This window comes from Lithobates pipiens, unplaced genomic scaffold (genome assembly GCF_037356315.1).
Source record: "Lithobates pipiens isolate NorthernLeopardFrog02 unplaced genomic scaffold, aLitPip1_a1.2 Scaffold_1, whole genome shotgun sequence".
Taxonomy (NCBI): Eukaryota; Metazoa; Chordata; class Amphibia; order Anura; family Ranidae; genus Lithobates; species Lithobates pipiens.
The window spans coordinates 122857624-122875003 of NW_027507685.1; the positions used below are offsets into that span (position 1 = coordinate 122857624).

The following is a 17380-nucleotide window of genomic DNA, read 5'->3' on the forward strand; positions in this document are numbered from 1 at the left end:
GCTCATCATTGCAACCCATCAGTGCGGCATATTCGTGTCTCCTCCAGTGCCACCTAATCAGTGCTGCCTCATCAGTACCCATCAGTGCCACCCCATCAGCGCCCATCAGTGAAGGAGAAAAATTACTTATTTACAAAATTTACTGACTGAAACGAAGAAAAACTTTTTTCAAATTTTTAGTTTTTTTTTTTTGTTTTTGGAAAAAATTTTAAACCCAGAAATTATTAAATACCTCCAAAAGAAAGCTCTATTTGTGTGAAGAAAATGATAAAAATCTCACAAGGTTACAGTGTAGCATGACCGCGCAATTGTCATTGAAAGTGTGACAGCGCTAAAAGCTGAAAAATGGCCTGGGCAGGAAGGGGGTGTAAGTGCCCTGTATTGAGGTGGTTAATTAACAATTTATATATAGCCTTTCTGTGACTGGGTAAATAATTCGGTATGTGGCCTCATGCACACTGGATGTTTTTATAGCTGCTGTCTTTGGCTTTAGGTGTTTTTTTTATTCTGCAGCCAGTAAACTCCCCAGCATGTTATCCTATGGGTCCATGCACACATAGGCTGTTAGCAGTTTCTGGCAGGGGCGTTTTCTGGCTGGGAAACACTCCAAGAACGAGTGGGTTTGCAGGAGTTTTTCGGCTGTGAAAAGCACTCCAACTTTGAAAAAAGATGAAAAGCGGGGCTATTTGGTGTTTTATAAGCATTTTTCAGCCATAAGCTAAAAAAAATAAAAAAAAAGCTAAAAAATAAAAAACACTTCAAAATGCTTAAAAACGACAGCATTCTACAGCTTTACTTACTGGTATTTTTAGAACGTTCAGTGTGCATGAGGCCTAAATATCAAATGATACAAATGTACATTTGTACTGAAGGAAATATTGCATCTAAAACTAACATTTAGCAGCTATAAATCCAGTATTTTGGCTTTTCTTCTCACTTTATTTTTTTTGTGCAGGACATACAGTGAGGCCGCGTACACACGGGCGGACTGTTCGCCCAACCTTGTCCGCTGAACAGTGTTTGGGCGGACAGTCCCCTCGTGTGCGGGCTTTCAGCGGACAGTTTCAGCGGACAGTTTGACGGACAAAGTCTTTCGGAAATTCCGAAAAACTGTCCGCTGAAACTGTGTTTGAGCGAACAGTCCGCCCGTGTGTAGGCTACTTTCGAAATGAGCAAACTGTTCCCGCTCGGAGGAAAGTCTGCTCATTTCGAGCGCGTGTGAAGGTAGGCGGGGCCCGCGACGGAGACGTCGCGGGCTCCGCCGCCTGGAATGGGCTTAAAGGGGAACCCCAACGCCGAAAAAAATCGGCGTGGGGGTTCCCCCAAAGTCCACAACAGACCCTTGTCCGAGCACGCTACCCGGCCGGCCAGGAAAGGGGGGCGAGCGAGCGCGCCCCCCCTCCTGAGCCGTACCAGGCCGCGTGCCCTCAACATGGGGGGGTGCCTTGGGGAAGGGGGGGCCGCGCGGCCCCCCCACCCCAAAGCACCTTGTCCCCATGTTGATGAGGACAAGGGCCTCTTCCCGACAACCCTGGCCGTTGGTTGTCGGGGTCTGCGGGCGGGGGGCTTATCGGAATCCGGGAGCCCCCTTTAAGAAGGGGGCCCCCGGATACCGGCCCCCCACCCTATGTGAATGAGTATGGGGTACAATGTACCCCTACCCATTCACCTGTGAAATAAAGTACAAAAAAAACACAACACAGAGAAAAAATATTTTATTGCACAGCTCCGGGGGTCTTCCGGATTCGGGGGTCTTCTCGCCGGACTCCTCCGCTATCTTCGTGTAGCTCTTTTACTAGCGGAGGAGCCCGGCTTTCTTCCTCCCCGCCGCCGGCCTCTTCTCCCGACTTCGGGGGTCTTGTCCCCCTCTTCGGTTCTTCTGCCGGGCCACCGCGCCTTCTTTTAGCTCTTTTGCAGGCGGTGGCCCGGTCTTCTGTCGCCGCTGCCTTCCGTTCTTCTGTCGCCGCCTTCGGTTCTTCTGCCGGGCCACCGCGCCTTCTTGTAGCTCTTTTACAGGCGGTGGCCCGGTCTTCTGTCGCCGCTGTCGCTGTCGCCGTCGCCGCCTTCCGTTCTTCTTCTTCTTCTTGTTCTTCTTCTTCTTCCCCAGGAGATGTTGACACGTCGCTCTCTCCGGCCGGAATGCCAGAGCCGCGCTGTGCGGTCACTTATATAGTGACAATGGGGCGGTGTCACATGGTATATGTCACATGGGTTGGTCACATGGGTTGATGTCACATGGGGACTATGACATCGTAAGGGGGCGGGGTCACCATGTGACCAACCCATGTGACATATACCATGTGACACCGCCCCATTGTCACTATATAAGTGACCGCACAGCGCGGCTCTGGCATTCCGGCCGGAGAGAGCGACGTGTCAACATCTCCTGGGGAAGAAGAAGAAGAACAAGAAGAAGAAGAACGGAAGGCGGCGACGGCGACAGCGACAGCGGCGACAGAAGACCGGGCCACCACCTGTAAAAGAGCTACAAGAAGGCGCGGTGGCCCGGCAGAAGAACCGAAGGCGGCGACAGAAGAACGGAAGGCAGCGGCGACAGAAGACCGGGCCACCGCCTGCAAAAGAGCTACAAGAAGGCGCGGTGGCCCGGCAGAAGAACCGAAGAGGGGGACAAGACCCCCGAAGTCGGGAGAAGAGGCCGGCGGCGGGGAGGAAGAAAGCCGGGCTCCTCCGCTAGTAAAAGAGCTACACGAAGATAGCGGAGGAGTCCGGCGAGAAGACCCCCGAAGACGGAAGACCCCCGGAGCTGTGCAATAAAATATTTTTTCTCTGTGTTGTGTTTTTTTTTGTACTTTATTTCACAGGTGAATGGGTAGGGGTACATTGTACCCCATACTCATTCACATAGGGTGGGGGGCCGGTATCCGGGGGCCCCCTTCTTAAAGGGGGCTCCCGGATTCCGATAAGCCCCCCGCCCGCAGACCCCGACAACCAACGGCCAGGGTTGTCGGGAAGAGGCCCTTGTCCTCATCAACATGGGGACAAGGTGCTTTGGGGTGGGGGGGGCCGCGTGGCCCCCCCTTCCCCAAGGCACCCCCCCATGTTGAGGGCACGCGGCCTGGTACGGCTCAGGAGGGGGGGCGCGCTCGCTCGCCCCCCTTTCCTGGCCGGCCGGGTAGCGTGCTCGGACAAGGGTCTGTTGTGGACTTTGGGGGACCCCACGCCGATTTTTTTCGGCGTTGGGGTTCCCCTTTAAGTCCATTCCAGGCGGCGGAGCCCGCGACGTCTCCTTCGCGGGCCCCGCCTACCTGTACACGCGCTCGAAATGGGCGGATTTGCCTCCGCCTTACGTGGGCGAGTCCGTTCATTTCAAAAGTTGAGCGAACTGTTTGGCAAACAGTTCGCTGAAACAGTCCGCTCAAAAAGTGCCGTGTGTGGCCATGTCCGTCCATGCTAATTTTGAGCGGACTGTTTGCCGAAACTGTTTGACAAACAAAGTTGGGCGAACAGTCCGCCCGTGTGTACGCGGCCTGAGGGAAAAAAGTATTTGATCCCCTGTTAATTTTGATTTTGTACGTTTGCCCACTGACAAAGAAATTATCAGTCTATAATTTTAGTGGTCGATTTAACGGTGAGAGAATAATAAATAACGAAAATATCCAGAAAAACGCATTTTTAAAAAATTACAAATTGGTTTGCATTTTAGTGAGTGAAATAAGTATTTGATCCCTTCACAAAACATGACTTAGTATTTGGTGCCAGAACCCTTGTTGGCAATTACAGAGGTCCAGACGTTTCTTGACGTCCACAAGGTTTGCACACATCACAGGAAGGATTTTGTCCCATTCCACTTTGCAGATCCTCTCCAAGTCATTAAGGGTTTGAGGCTGACATTTGGTAACTCGAAACTTCAACTCCCTCCACATATTTTCTATGGGATTAAGGTCTTGAGACTGGCTAGGCCACTCCAGGACCTTAATATGCTTCTTCTTGAGCCACTCCTTTGTTGCCTTGGCCGTGTGTTTTGGGTCATTGTGATGCTGGAATACGCATCCACGACCTGCCATGGCTGAGGTAAGGAGGTTCTCACCCAAGATTTGATGAGACATGGCCCGTCCATTGTCCCTTTCATGCGGTGACGTAGTCCTGTCCACTTAGCAGAAAAACAACCCCAAAGCATAATGTTTCCACCTCCATGTTTGACGGTGGGGATGGTGTTTTTGGGGTCATGGGCAGCATTCCTCCTCCACCAAAAACAGCAAGTTGATTTGATTCAAAAGAGCTTGATTTTGGTCTCATCTGACCACAACACTTTCACCCAGTTCTCCTCTGAATCATTCAGATGTTCATTAGCAAACTTCAGACGGGCCCTTGTGGGCGCTTGCAGGATTTCAGTCCTTCACGGCGTAGTGTGTTACCACTTGTTTTCTTGGTGACTATGGTCCCAGCTGCCTTGAGGTCATTGGCAAGATTACCCCGTGAAGTTCTGGGCTGATTCCTCACCATTCTCATGATCATTGAAACTCAACAAGGTGAGATCTTGCATGGAGCCCCAGACCGAGTAAAATTGACAGTTATTTTGTGTTTCTTCCATTTGCGAATAATTGCACCAACTGTTGTCACCCTCTCACCAAGCTGCTTAGCGATGGTCTTGTAGCCCATTCCAGCCTTGTGTAGGTCTACAATCTTGTCTCTGACATCCTTGGGCAGCTGTTTTGTCTTGGCCATGGTGGAGAGGTTGGAATCTGATTGATTGCTTCTGTGGACAAGTGGCTTTTATACAGGTAACAATCTGAGATTAGGAGCAATTCCTTTAAGAAGACACCTGGGAGTCAGAAATCTTGCTGATTGATAAGGGTTTAAATACCGTACTTATGTCACTCATTAACATGCAAATCAAAATATAACTTTTTTTTTTTTAAATGCATTTTTCTGGATATTTTTGTTATTCTGTTTCTCGCTGTTAAAATAAACCTACTATTAAAATGATAGACTGATCATTTCTTTATCATTGGGTAAACGTACAAAATCAGCAGGGGATCAAATACTTTTTTTTTTCACTCACTGTATGTGGCATACTTGTATAGCTATAATAATATATTTTTTTTGTTTTGGGGTTGATCTCATTAGGTATATGCAACACTTTACTGGTGCATGTGTGTCATAGTGGTAAAGCATCCCACTTTGTTCTCCTTCCCTCCCGTTATTAATTCGATTTAAAAGGTGCATTTATTTATTTTTATTTTTTGTTGATATTGTTTTAATTTTTAAAATAAGCTAGTAAAATTATAGTTATTTAAAGCTTTAGACCCAAGTCTTTCAATGTAGGATGTGCATTACTGGTGGCAGGAACTGTAGGTGATTGTGATTATATTAATTAGATTTATTTTATTTTTTTTGATTAGTAGTTGCACAGTTTTCATGCGTGCTGTGTTGATTATGTTTAAGTAACATAAGTTTCCCACAGAAATATTGTGCCATATGAAAGCGTCAGAAAAACAAGCAAATCTTGTTGGCCATCGCAACCAGTCTGATTCACTTTATTTTCCCTAAATGCTATACAATCATAAATTAGGATGTCTAATTGCTATGGGCAACATAGCTGCTAAGGCTCAGCATTGTGATGCCTTACTGCCATACAATCTCGGCATCTACTGCCATCATGTGGCTTTAAGTTGCACTGCACATGGAATGGATGAGGTCATGTTAATAGGGGGATTGGTTTTTGAAGACCAAGTCGGCTGCCTATGAGAATCCGTGAAATTTTAGTTTTTCACTGTTGCAGTTTAGTATATGAAAGCTGAACTCTGATTTGTTGCAGTGGGTAACAGCATTTTATCGCAGGCCACATCGTTTAAAAACAATAAATCAGGCTTAACTTAGTAAAAAGAGATTGTATGTGTTTTGGGAGGTTTGGAAGCACTGGAAAAATCGCTAATCATTGCTGAAGGCTTATCATTTAGAAAATTGCATCCTAAACTCTGACAAAAATATTAGACTTAACCCCCAGAATTCTCAGCACCCTTGGTCTTATTACACTATTTTTGACCCATTTGTTCAAACATTTATATAACTTGGGAAGGGAAAAAGTATGACAGTGTCACTTCAACCTTAGGGGCGCGCCCTGTCATTGGCGGCAGTTTATTTTCCATTTATTTTCTTTTTTCATGTGTTCATATTTGTTATTTTTTTCAGAACATATTTGACACATTTTATATAGTTCTATTTTTTTTCTTTTTTTTATCATTCTGTTTTTTTAGACACCTATATCCATATGATGGTTACATCAGGCGACGGAAAAGAAGAGGACCTTGAACCATTTGTCAAACTTGGTCCAAGTATGTTTCACAAAAGTGGGATTTTCCTATATATTTCCCACCTCATTTGTATTTATTTTTCTTTTTTTTTTCTCTTTCTTTTTCTTTTTGTATTTTAGAGGGACATTTTATTTTATTTAAAATACATTACTAAAAAGCATTATTGGAAAGCATAAAACATACTGTACATAACTTTAGAGCGCCATATTATTATACATAACAGCCGGCTAAGGATATACAGATTTATACACCTTAAAAATATATTTGTATTTGTTGATATGTAAGTGTATGTCTGTTTGTATCTTGGAGTCTGCCCATTCTACAGACTTGTACATTGGCTAAATTATGTGTTTTGCTTTATGCCAAAAATTGACTCCAGTTATTTTACTGGAGCTGTGTTCTTTATGCAGTTTTTAGTGATAAGTATTTATTTTATTTGATGGTTTTTATCTTTTATGGGGGTGATTTACCTTCACTTCCTGTTCTGGCGGCACCAAGAAAGATTTTTATTTAATTTTTTATTTAAAATGAATGGGAAAAGTTAGAACCTCTGCTTTGATTTTATTTCTATTTGTTTAAAACATGAACAGCAATGTTTTATTGTCTTTGTCGTTCTTTATTTTTGAAAAGACTTCTCAAATTTTAGCATGGAGTAAAAGCTTTTTTTGTAGCAGAATTTAACATCAATTTAGAAAACATAACACATAGTTTTTGTTAAGTTTTAGATTTTTTTTTTCATCTAAATTTGCAAAAGCTTTTTTTTTGCACAGACCAGCTTACATGATGTATTAAGTTATCTGTATATTCTTTTGTGTGTAAAAAGTAATTCAGGAATACAAACCAGCAACATATCTACTTCTTAAAATAGCATGGTATTGCGGCTGTTTATAAACTGGTTGGCAAAAAAAATGGAGCTTTGACTTATAATATGGATTTATAGGGACTGAATTGTTTAAATAAACATTTCATGTGAAAATAAAAAATTCTACACCTAGGTTTTCCTAAGAACTTACCCTCATGGCAGTAATGGCAACACAGTGGTAAAAAAAAATTGAAAATAAACTCTGCTTATGATAAACAAAAACAAAAATTGCAACAATCAAGTGAGACATGTTACATATTTACGAAAGGCAAATCCACTTTGCACTGCAAGTACACTTGGAAGTGCAGTCGCTGTAAATCTAAGGGGTAGATCTGAAATGAGTGGAAGCTCTGCTGATTTTATCGTGCAACCTAAAATGCAGTTTTTTTTATTTTCCTTGCATGTCCCCCTTGGATCTACAGCGACTGCACTTCCAAGTGCACTTGTAGTGCAAAGTGGATTTGCCTTTCATAAATAAGACTCAATATCACAAAAATGAAATAGGTGAACAAGTATTTTGTGCTTAACCACTTAAGCCCCGAGCCTCTTTCTGAGATTTGGTGTTTACACGTTAAAAACATTTTAGTTTTTTGCTAGAAAATTACTCAGAACCCCCAAACATTATATATCATTTTTTTTAACACCCTAGAGAATAAAATGGTGGTCGTGCAATACTTTCTATCACACTTTGCGCAGTGGTCTTTCAAGCGCACTTTTTTTGGAAAAAATACACTTTTTTTAAATCAAAAAATTAGACAACATTAAAGTTAGCACAATTTTTTGTGAAAGATAATGTTAACGTAGAGTAAATTGATACCCAACATGTCACGCTTCAAAATTGCACCTGCTTGTGGAATGGCGACAAACATTTACCCTTAAAAAATCTCCATAGGCAACGTTTAAGAAATTTGACAGGTTGCCTGTTTTGAGTTACAGAGGAGATCTAGGGCTAGAATTATTGCTCTCACTCTAACGATCGCAGTGATGTCTCATGTGTGGTTTGAACACTATTTTCATATGTGGGTGCTATTCACGTATGCGCTCGCTTCTGCACTTGAGCTCGGTAGGACGGGTCGCGTTTAAATTTATTTTATTTTTTTATTATTTATTTTACCTTTTATTTTTTATTTTTACACTGTTCTTTAAAAAAATAAATTGTCACTTCTATTCCTGTTACAAGGAATGTAAACACCCCTTGTAATAGAAAAAAAAAAGCATGACAGGACCTCTTGAATATGAGATCTGGGGTCAAAAAGACCTCAGATCTCATATTTACACTAAAATGCAATAAAAAAAAATAAAAAATTGTCATTTGGAAAAATAAATAAATAAAACAATGGCCCTTGAAGAGCTATGGGTGAAAGTGAAGTTTTGACCAAAACCGGACCGCCTGCTGAAGAAGGGGATACTAAAATGCAATAAAAATAAATTAAAAAATAGCTTTAAGAGCTCTGGGCAGAAGTGAGGTTTTGACTTTGCTTCCACCTTGCAATGGTATGGTGACGGGTGGGGGCCATCTTCCCCTCACTCGTCTCCATACCTAACAGGAGAAAGGACCCGATCGCCTCTAAGTTCCACACTGCACAACATAGAACAAGGAGCTGGGTGTAATCTGAAACCTGAGTGAAGGAAAAGCACAAACTCTCCCTCCCTCCCTCTACACAGTCTCGTAGGGAAACATGCACAGCCAAAGCTGTCACTCACCACTTGTGTGCTGGAAGAGGGGGGGGGGGGGGTCATCCCATCTCCTGGTATTCTGTGGTGTCATAGAACAGACAGAAATCACACTAGGTGCCAGGCAAGTACACACTATAGAGGAATATACTTTGTTAATTTTTTATTTCAAAAGTGTACAACCACTTTAATGTTTTATTTATTTATTTTTAGTTGTTTTTCACAGACATACCATTTAATTTTCCTTTTTATCCTTTCCAAAAGAGATGCTTGTTGTTATTAAGGCACATAACTGTCTCGCTCGCCGAAAATAACGATAACACCTTACCAATGGATAATCTGCATGATTGGGGAAAAATTTTCAGTTCACAATACGGTTCCCTTTCCAGCAGTAGGCTGGCTCTCCGTAAGCAAAATACTTGCGTTTTTTTTTCAAATATTATTGTACTTTCATTTTACAAAACTGAATGGACAAAGAAGAGAAAATGTTAAGCCCTAGTATGGTTGCTCATCACTAATTTATAATTTGATCAACTTTTGGAGCTACGAAGGAGGAGGTGGAGATGAAAGCAGTCTGTCAAATTTTAATTGTCTCCTCCTTTGCCCAATTGTAGTGCTTTGTGTTCCTAAACTGCACTTAAATATATATGTATATATAAAAAAAAAATTCCATTTGTCTGTGACATACTCTACTGTGCTATGGCCAGTGAGAAATCATTCAGTGACCAGGCCATGGCAGGCTTTAAAGTGAACCTGACATTTTTTTAATTGTATTCATTAGTTTCATGCAAGGTATCTGATGCTAAACATTTTTGCCCAAAATGTGTTTTCAAAATGTAATTTATTTCATTTGAAATGTTCATTAAAATCCCCTTTCCTGGAGGATCTGACAGATTGTTTTTAGGTCTTTCTCCTACATGACTTTGCTGCACCCTTTAGACCAGCTTTTCTCAACCTTTTCAACGCAGAAGAACCCTTGAAATCGTTCTCCGGTCTCAGGGAACCCCTGCTAAAAATTTGAAATCTACAACTCATGATACATTAGTGTGATGGTCAGTGGGAAGAATGGTCCTTACAGATAGATAAAAGGATCAATGGTCTCATTGGGAACTTATCGGAGAGGCAGAAATTGCTCAATGTTGAAAGAACCCCTAGCAACCCCTGGAGGAACCCTAGTTGAGAATCACTGCTTTAGACAATGCAGTAAGTAACATCATGTCAGGCAGTAGAGGTGTGAAGACGTCAGACAGTAAATTAAAACAAGCAGAGGTGGTTTACAGGTGTTCAGCAGGTGGTACTGCCATCTCCTGAACACATTTTCTTTTTTCTCCTTTTTACATTGAGCTACCCCACTGCAAATGTGTACCAATCGGTAGTTGCGGCATGGTCTCATTACATAATTACAGTATCTCACAAAAGTGAGTACACCCCTCACATTTTTGTATCTTATATCTTTGTATTATATCGTTTTCATGTGACAACACTGAAGAAATTACACTTTGGGGTTGATTTACTAAAGGCAAATAGACTATGCACTTTGCAAAGTGCAGTTGCTCCAGAGCTTAGTAAATGAGCAGAAGCCTTGCTGACTTCCCTCATCCAATCATGTACAAGCAAAAATGCATTATTATTTTTTCCTTGTATGTGATTGGGTATTCTTTGCAAAGTGAAGTTTTACCTAATTTACTAAGCTCAGCAGCAACTGCGCTTGCAGAGGGCAACTGTTTTGCAAAGTGCACAGTCTATTTGCCTTCAGTAAATCAACCCCTTTGCTATAATGTAAAGTAGTGAGTGTACAGTTTGTATAACAGTGTAAATGTGCTGTCCCCTTAAAATTGGGAGGGTGTACTCACTTTTGTGAGATACTATACATAGTCTGGTTGAAAAAGACACTAGTCCATCTAGTTTAACCTATAAAAGGGGAAAAAGAAAAAAAAATCTTACAATCCCATATACACAATCCTTTACCCACAGTTGATCCAGAGGAAGGCAAACAGTTTTGGATGCCATATATACCTTCCACACCACCATTTTATTTGACATCTATTACTCCGCACCCTGGAAGACCTATTAGCACTGGAAGTGACTGTGTTTTTTGTATCAGAAATGAGAATGTAGTCAGGTAGACAATGTACCAACTTTGACTTTCCTAGTCTTCCCTTCACATTCCTATCACAGTAGTTATGCAGTGTGTCTAAATATGACTGTACAGTCTAATAGGTACCAGAGTTGACCCCACCGCAGTCAGTAATCAGCACTGTGTAACAGACCTGGCCTGACACTCCTTCTCTGCAGTACAAGCCTTGTGATGGGAGGTGTGGTTGTTACTCAGCTCTGCCAGCACAGAGCACTTGAGGGAACAGAGCAGCAAACAGCATTTTGGATGGGAGAAAATTATATTTCAAAATATTTCCAAGCAAAAGACTATAAAGGGAGAAAAATTTGTAATACTTCAGTTGGGCTTTGAGTTGCTTTTATTCAGCAAAATACTGCAAAGAGCAAATTGCAGATCACTCTTCCAATACCCGACTGGTCAGAGTTTATCTGGTGTAGCTTCAGTAATGTGAATTCTGATTGTCATGGATCGCTGCACTTTGCACTAAGTGCTTTACTTCTTGTACAGTTTATTGAATAAGCCCAGTATTGTGCTCTACAGTACTGTACAAAAGTTTTAGTCAAGTGTTTAAAAATGCTGTAAATGATCAATTTGCTTTCACAAATGTAAGTGTTAATAGTTTATTTTTGTCAGTTAACAAAATGTAGAGTAAATGAACAGAAGAGAAATCCAAATCAAATCATTATTTGGTGTAACCACCCTTTGCCATCAAAACATCTTGAAGAACTAACCACAGAATTTCTGTGGATGTAGGGTGACTCAAATACATCTTTTCATGTATGGGGTCGTCATCTAACAGCAAAATACATTTGGGGCCAATCACACATCACTTCCTGATGGTATTGCATGTGGGATAAGTATCTGCCTGTATTTGTCAGCATTAAGGATACCATTGATCGTGACCAAATCTCCAACACAAGCCCCAAACTTGTGAGGAACCTCCACCATACTTCACTGTTGCCTACAGAAGCTCATTATTGTACTTCTCTCTAAGCCCTTCGACGAACAAACTGTCTCCTGCTACAGCCAAATATTTCAAATTTTGACAGTACAGAGCACCTGCTGCCATTTTCCCGCACCCCAGTTCCTATGTTTTTGTGCATAGGAGCTTTGTTTCCACATGGCTTTTTGGATGCAGCTTTTCCATTAAAGACCACTTCTGGCCAGACTTCTCCAGTAGGCCAGTAGATAGGTGTACCTGGGTCCTACTGGTTTCTGCCAGTTGTGTGATGATGGCACTGCTAGACATCTTCCATTGTTGAAGGGAAGTAAGTGTGTCTTTTTCCTTCGCTGACCACTTTGTCTATGGTCCTCAAGGTTGCCCGATCAATGGTGTCCTCAGTGCTGAGAAATACAGGCAGATACATATACATCATGCCATACGATCAGCGAGGAGTGTGATTAGCCACAAATATGTTCTGCAGCAGGACGAAGACCCCAAGTATACTGCCAATGTCATTAAAAACTTTCTTCAGCATAAAGAACAACAAGGAGTCCTGGAAGTGATCGTTTGGCTCCCACAGAGCCCCGATCTCAACATCGAGTCTGTCTGAGATTACATGAAGAAACAGAAGGATCTGAGGCAGCCTACATCCAGAGAAGATATGCGGTTAGTTCTCCAAGATGTTTGGAACAACCTACCTGCCGAGTTCCTTCAAAAACTGTATGCAAGTGTACCTAGAAGATTTGATGCTGGTTTGAAGTCAAAGGGTGGTCATACCAAATATTATTTGATTTAGATTCACATTCTGTTCACTCGCTTTGTATTTTGTAAATAGATAAAAACAAACAATTCAACAATGTGTTTTTGAAAGCATTCTTATCTTATAGCATCTCTTCACAATTGCCTAAAACTTTTGCACAGCACTGTAGGTCTTGGTTGATTTGTTCTTGCAATTTCTGAAATTTGTCTCAAAAGAATACGAAATGGGGTTTTCCATAGCCCGTATTTATTTAAAATGTAACTCCCCCAATCCACACGAGAATGTCAATAATGGGGTCAGAAGATGTTCACTCTCTTTGGGGAGCAGCAAATGAACCATCTGTTGAGGACGACTTTTTGAAAAATGAAATGGTTTAAGACAAAGGATTTTTATTTACTTCATGTGCCACCTTGGAATTAGTGGCATCTCTATGAACAAAAGGTGATATAAAATGATATTGTTTTTCTTTGCTTCCATAGAAACCGGTAATTATATGTGTGAATTCTGCGGCAAGCAGTACAAATATTACACTCCATACCAGGAACATGTAGCACTGCACACTCCTCTCAGTGAGTATTGTTATTAAACCCTATCCCCCAAGGCTGCTGCCGGCCTTCCTCCCAATAAGGCAGTTATCTGTATTGCTGAATATTGACTTTGATGTTAAAGTTTCCTCCACACATACTGAACAATATTTTATGATTATTTCTTAGAACGCCTGGCAGATATGAAAACACCAGCGAATGCAGCTCTGTATTTGTTTAAAACAACATTAAAGTGTTACTAAACCCACAACAGTAAAATCAGTCTATCTATGCAGTAAAACAGGCTTGTTATATTCACTGTGGAACCTAAGGGGTTAATCCTCTGCATTGTGTAAAAAGGCAGTTTGATCCTGTCTTCTCTGACCCTCCCAAACCATTTCCTGATAAAACAGAGCCTTGGGGGGCGAGCTGCACATGCTCAGTTTGGTGTGTGTTGCTTGAGAGTTTTTTTTCTTTCTTGGAAGGGTGCATGCGATCAGCACAGGGCCAATCGGCCCTGTCCAGAGGGTTAGGGGGTCTGCAGCCTCCTAGGACAGTCGGAGGAGAATGAAAATGCCTCCTACAAGTTTTAACCAGACACTGATAGAAGTCACAAGACTGCTATATACTGCTGATGAGAAAAGGTATTTAGCAGTTCATTTTTACTAAAATAATTGCATATCTGTGTACTGTCGTAAACCACGTATGTATAGTGAATGCAGGGTCCTGGGTTTAGTAACACTTTAAATATTCAAATGTGAATTGATTTTGTAATCATCTCTGCAAACAGGGAGAGGGAGGGGCAGCACTGAGGGCCAATCAGGTGTCCTGTATGCACATGTACTAACAAGGATCATGCTTACAGGATGAGGGAGCAGAGATTCTAATCAGCTTTATTAACCATGCAAGGTTAGTTCAGGGATCTCCGCACCCGTCCCTAGCTGCTTGGCCCCTGTTCCTCATCTTCTGGGGTCCTCCAACGGTGATCGCGGCTCCTCCCCGCATCGCGAATTAGCCTAGGAGAAGTGCTCGCCTTGGGTGGTCCCCGGGCGGGTGCGCTCCCGAGTCCAGCTTTTGCATCCATTGTCACAGAATGCCAGACTCGGCCCGACGCTTGCGTCATTGGATTTGATTGACAGCATTGGGAGCCAATGGCTGCGCTGCTATCAATCTATCCAATTAGGAGGAGAGACAACGGGGGGAGAGGGTGAGCGTGTCTCCGGCGTGGGAACGAACGGGCTCAGGTGAGTAATACTGGGGGGCTGGTCAGTGTTGGAAGTTTTTTCTTGATGCATAGGATGTATTAAGGTGAAAAAACATGAAGGTTTACAATCCCTTTAAATAGCTTGCTATCTAATTTGTTTAGCACAGTCATGCACACTGTAGGAGGGGTTCGGGGAGAAGCTGAATTCTAAGAAGATGTTGCTTAGTCACGTAATGTACCCAATAAAATAATAAATTACATTTTAAATGAAATCAATTGTAGGTATCTAACATTTTTATATTAGCTTGTCATAATTGTCACAGCAGATCTCAGACTGACAGAGGGGATAACATGTCCAATTCTATTGCATTGCTCAAGGCTATCGGGCTAAGAGTTCATATTGATGGCTGTTCTAGTCAAACGCAGTGGGGTTGATTTACTAAAACCGGAGAATTCAAAATCTGGTGCAGCTCTTCATAGAAACCAATCAGCTTCTAGGTTTTTTTTTGTCAAGGCTTAATTGAACAAGCTGAAGTTAGAAGGTCAACTGCAGCCATAAACTGCCGAGTCAAAAGAATTTTAATGACCTGCCTTTGACAATGGTTCCAAACGCATGCCAAATGCAAGAAACCAAGGCCAGGATGACATGAGTCATAGGGCGATCTCTATAGAAATCAAGAATATAGGAATAACCTCAGTGTGATGATGAACAAATACTTTGGAAGCAAAAGCGGCTCACATGTACGTATTTTAACAGTATATTTAAATGCAACTCCGAAGCAAACATTTAAATAGACAAAATATATATTCACTGTTTTACCTACAAAAGAATTTCTAAATCTGTTCAGCCTTCAGACAAAATAGCTGGTCCCCTCCAAAGTGTTCACTTCAGAGGTCTTTATCGATCACATAAATCACATGGCGAGATGAAGCAAGGCAGCCACTCTTTTTTTTTCCAGTCATTCTTGCCATCACTCTACCACACTTTGTAGCCAAGTTCAGTTCACTTTGGTGTTTTCAAGTCCTGGGCTTATCTCCCTGGTCCTTCTACTCTCTTCTTGTTTAGAGCTTATAAAGGTGATTGTCTATCGAGCAAGATGGAGGTAGCACTGGAAGCTGTATTGCTCAGCCAGGTGCGTCACCTTCTTGGCTTTGCAGTGGGGCAGAGGTGCTTGAATCTTAGGACTGGCTGAATAAACCTTAATACCTTTTTTGGTAGGTAAGACTCATGTGTTTTAAATATGTATTCAACAGCTTGCCTGGACATCTGTTTTAAACTGAGCCTGTGATTTTCTGAAGCTGAAAGTACAGTTTGTGTTGAGGTTTACCACATGGGCGTCCGCAGGTAGGTGAGCAGCAAGGGTCTGCAGCGGCCACCGCAGACTCTAAGTGACTACTGCTTTCTGATCGTCCAACCCGCTCCCTCCCTCACCGACGATCATCCGATGTGATCGCTTGGCTTCAGCCTCCAGTCCCTGTACAGATATAGATCCGGCTTCAACGCCCGCTCAAGTGGACTGGCGTGGTGTAGGAACTCTAAGCCCTTGTACACACGGTCGGAGATTCCGACGGAATGTGTCCGATTGGACCGTATTGTCGGATAATCTGACTGTGTGTTGTCTCCATCGGACTGTTTCTGTCGGAATATCCGACGGACCAAGTTTTCCAATAAAAATTCTATAAAATTTTCCGACAACATGCTTCAATCGGACATACTCCAATCATGTGTAGCCTACTCCGACGGACAAAGTGCCACGCATGCTCAGATCAAATTCCTAGACCAAAGCTATTGGCTACTAGCCTGAACATAGTCCCGTCGTAACTAAATAACATCATCACGTTATGTACAATCGGATTTTCCGACAACTTTGTCCGACCGTGTGTATGCAACAGTTTCAGACAAAATCCGTCGGACAAAATCCAACGGATTTGGTTGTCAGAATGTCCGACCGTGTGTACAAGGGCTTATGGAGGACTGGAGGAGGAGCAAGCAAGGAGGACTCATTGCTGCCTAGGATTCATAACAGGAAATCCTAAAGTCAAATGGCATACCTTTCAACAGTGAAAAACCACAGGTAACAGCAGTTGCATTAGGAGGAACATAATATATATTGGAAAGTTGGAAGTGGAACAGCTATTGCTGGAAAGATCATATCCTGTGTCCTGCCCTGTATACAGTTATATACACCCACCTTCCTTCCTGTAATCTTCCATCATCACTGCAGCTATACATCATCTGTCCTGTGTATATAGCTATATACAGGACAGATGATGTATATCTGCAGTCAGTGATGATGGAGCAATACAGGAAGGAAGGTGGGTGTTTGTACAGTATGTGTATATGGGGGGGGGGGGGGGGGGGTGGATGGTCTTCGTGTATATATAGGAAGGTGGGTGTATATAGCTGTATACAGGACAGATGATATATATCTGCCGTCAGTGATGATGGAGGAAGGTGTCTATTTACAGGTTGTAAGGTGAGTGTATATATAGCTGTATATATACCCACCTTCCCTCCTGTATATAGAGACCCTTCTCCATCACAGAGTACAGCTATATATCATCTATCCTATATACAGCTATATACACCCACCTTCCTTCCTATATATACAAATACCAACCACCCCCCTATATACACATACTGTACACCCGCCATACTGTACAGGCTGCATTTAATGTGCACAGTAAGGCCGCGTATGATGGGCACAGTGAGGCTGCATATTATGAGCACATGCCCTCGCTATTTGTGATAATGACTAAGCCCCTCCCCTTAATGACATTGTCAAAAAGGGGTGGAGCATGGGTGACCTTAAAATGATGACCCCCTTGAAAAAAGTTCTGCGGACGCCCATGGTTTATCATATATGTGTTTAGAATGTGAGAGAAACTTCCACAGGTACAGGGACAACATACAGTTGATATACTAAAGGCAAGTAGACTGTGCACTTTGCAGTTGCTCCAGCAATTAGGAAATTAGGTAAAGCATCACTTTGCAAAGAATACCCAATCACAGGCAAGAACA

At 42.4% G+C, this 17380-nt stretch overlaps 1 protein-coding gene across 6 annotated transcripts in view; it reads left to right on the forward strand.

The window, feature by feature from the left end:
* LOC143974349 (zinc finger protein 618-like) overlaps positions 1-17380 on the forward strand; it is a 236860-nt gene that overhangs the window by 174534 nt on the left and 44946 nt on the right. For 4 of the 6 annotated variants that reach the window (XM_077475667.1, XM_077475627.1, XM_077475645.1 and 1 more), the window contains 2 exons: positions 6219-6296; positions 13110-13199. In XM_077475667.1, the coding sequence (XP_077331793.1) occupies positions 6219-6296; positions 13110-13199 (168 nt within the window). The remainder of the gene's footprint in view (positions 1-6218; positions 6297-13109; positions 13200-17380) is intronic. The other 2 variants (XM_077475636.1, XM_077475652.1) reach the window with 1 other exon arrangement.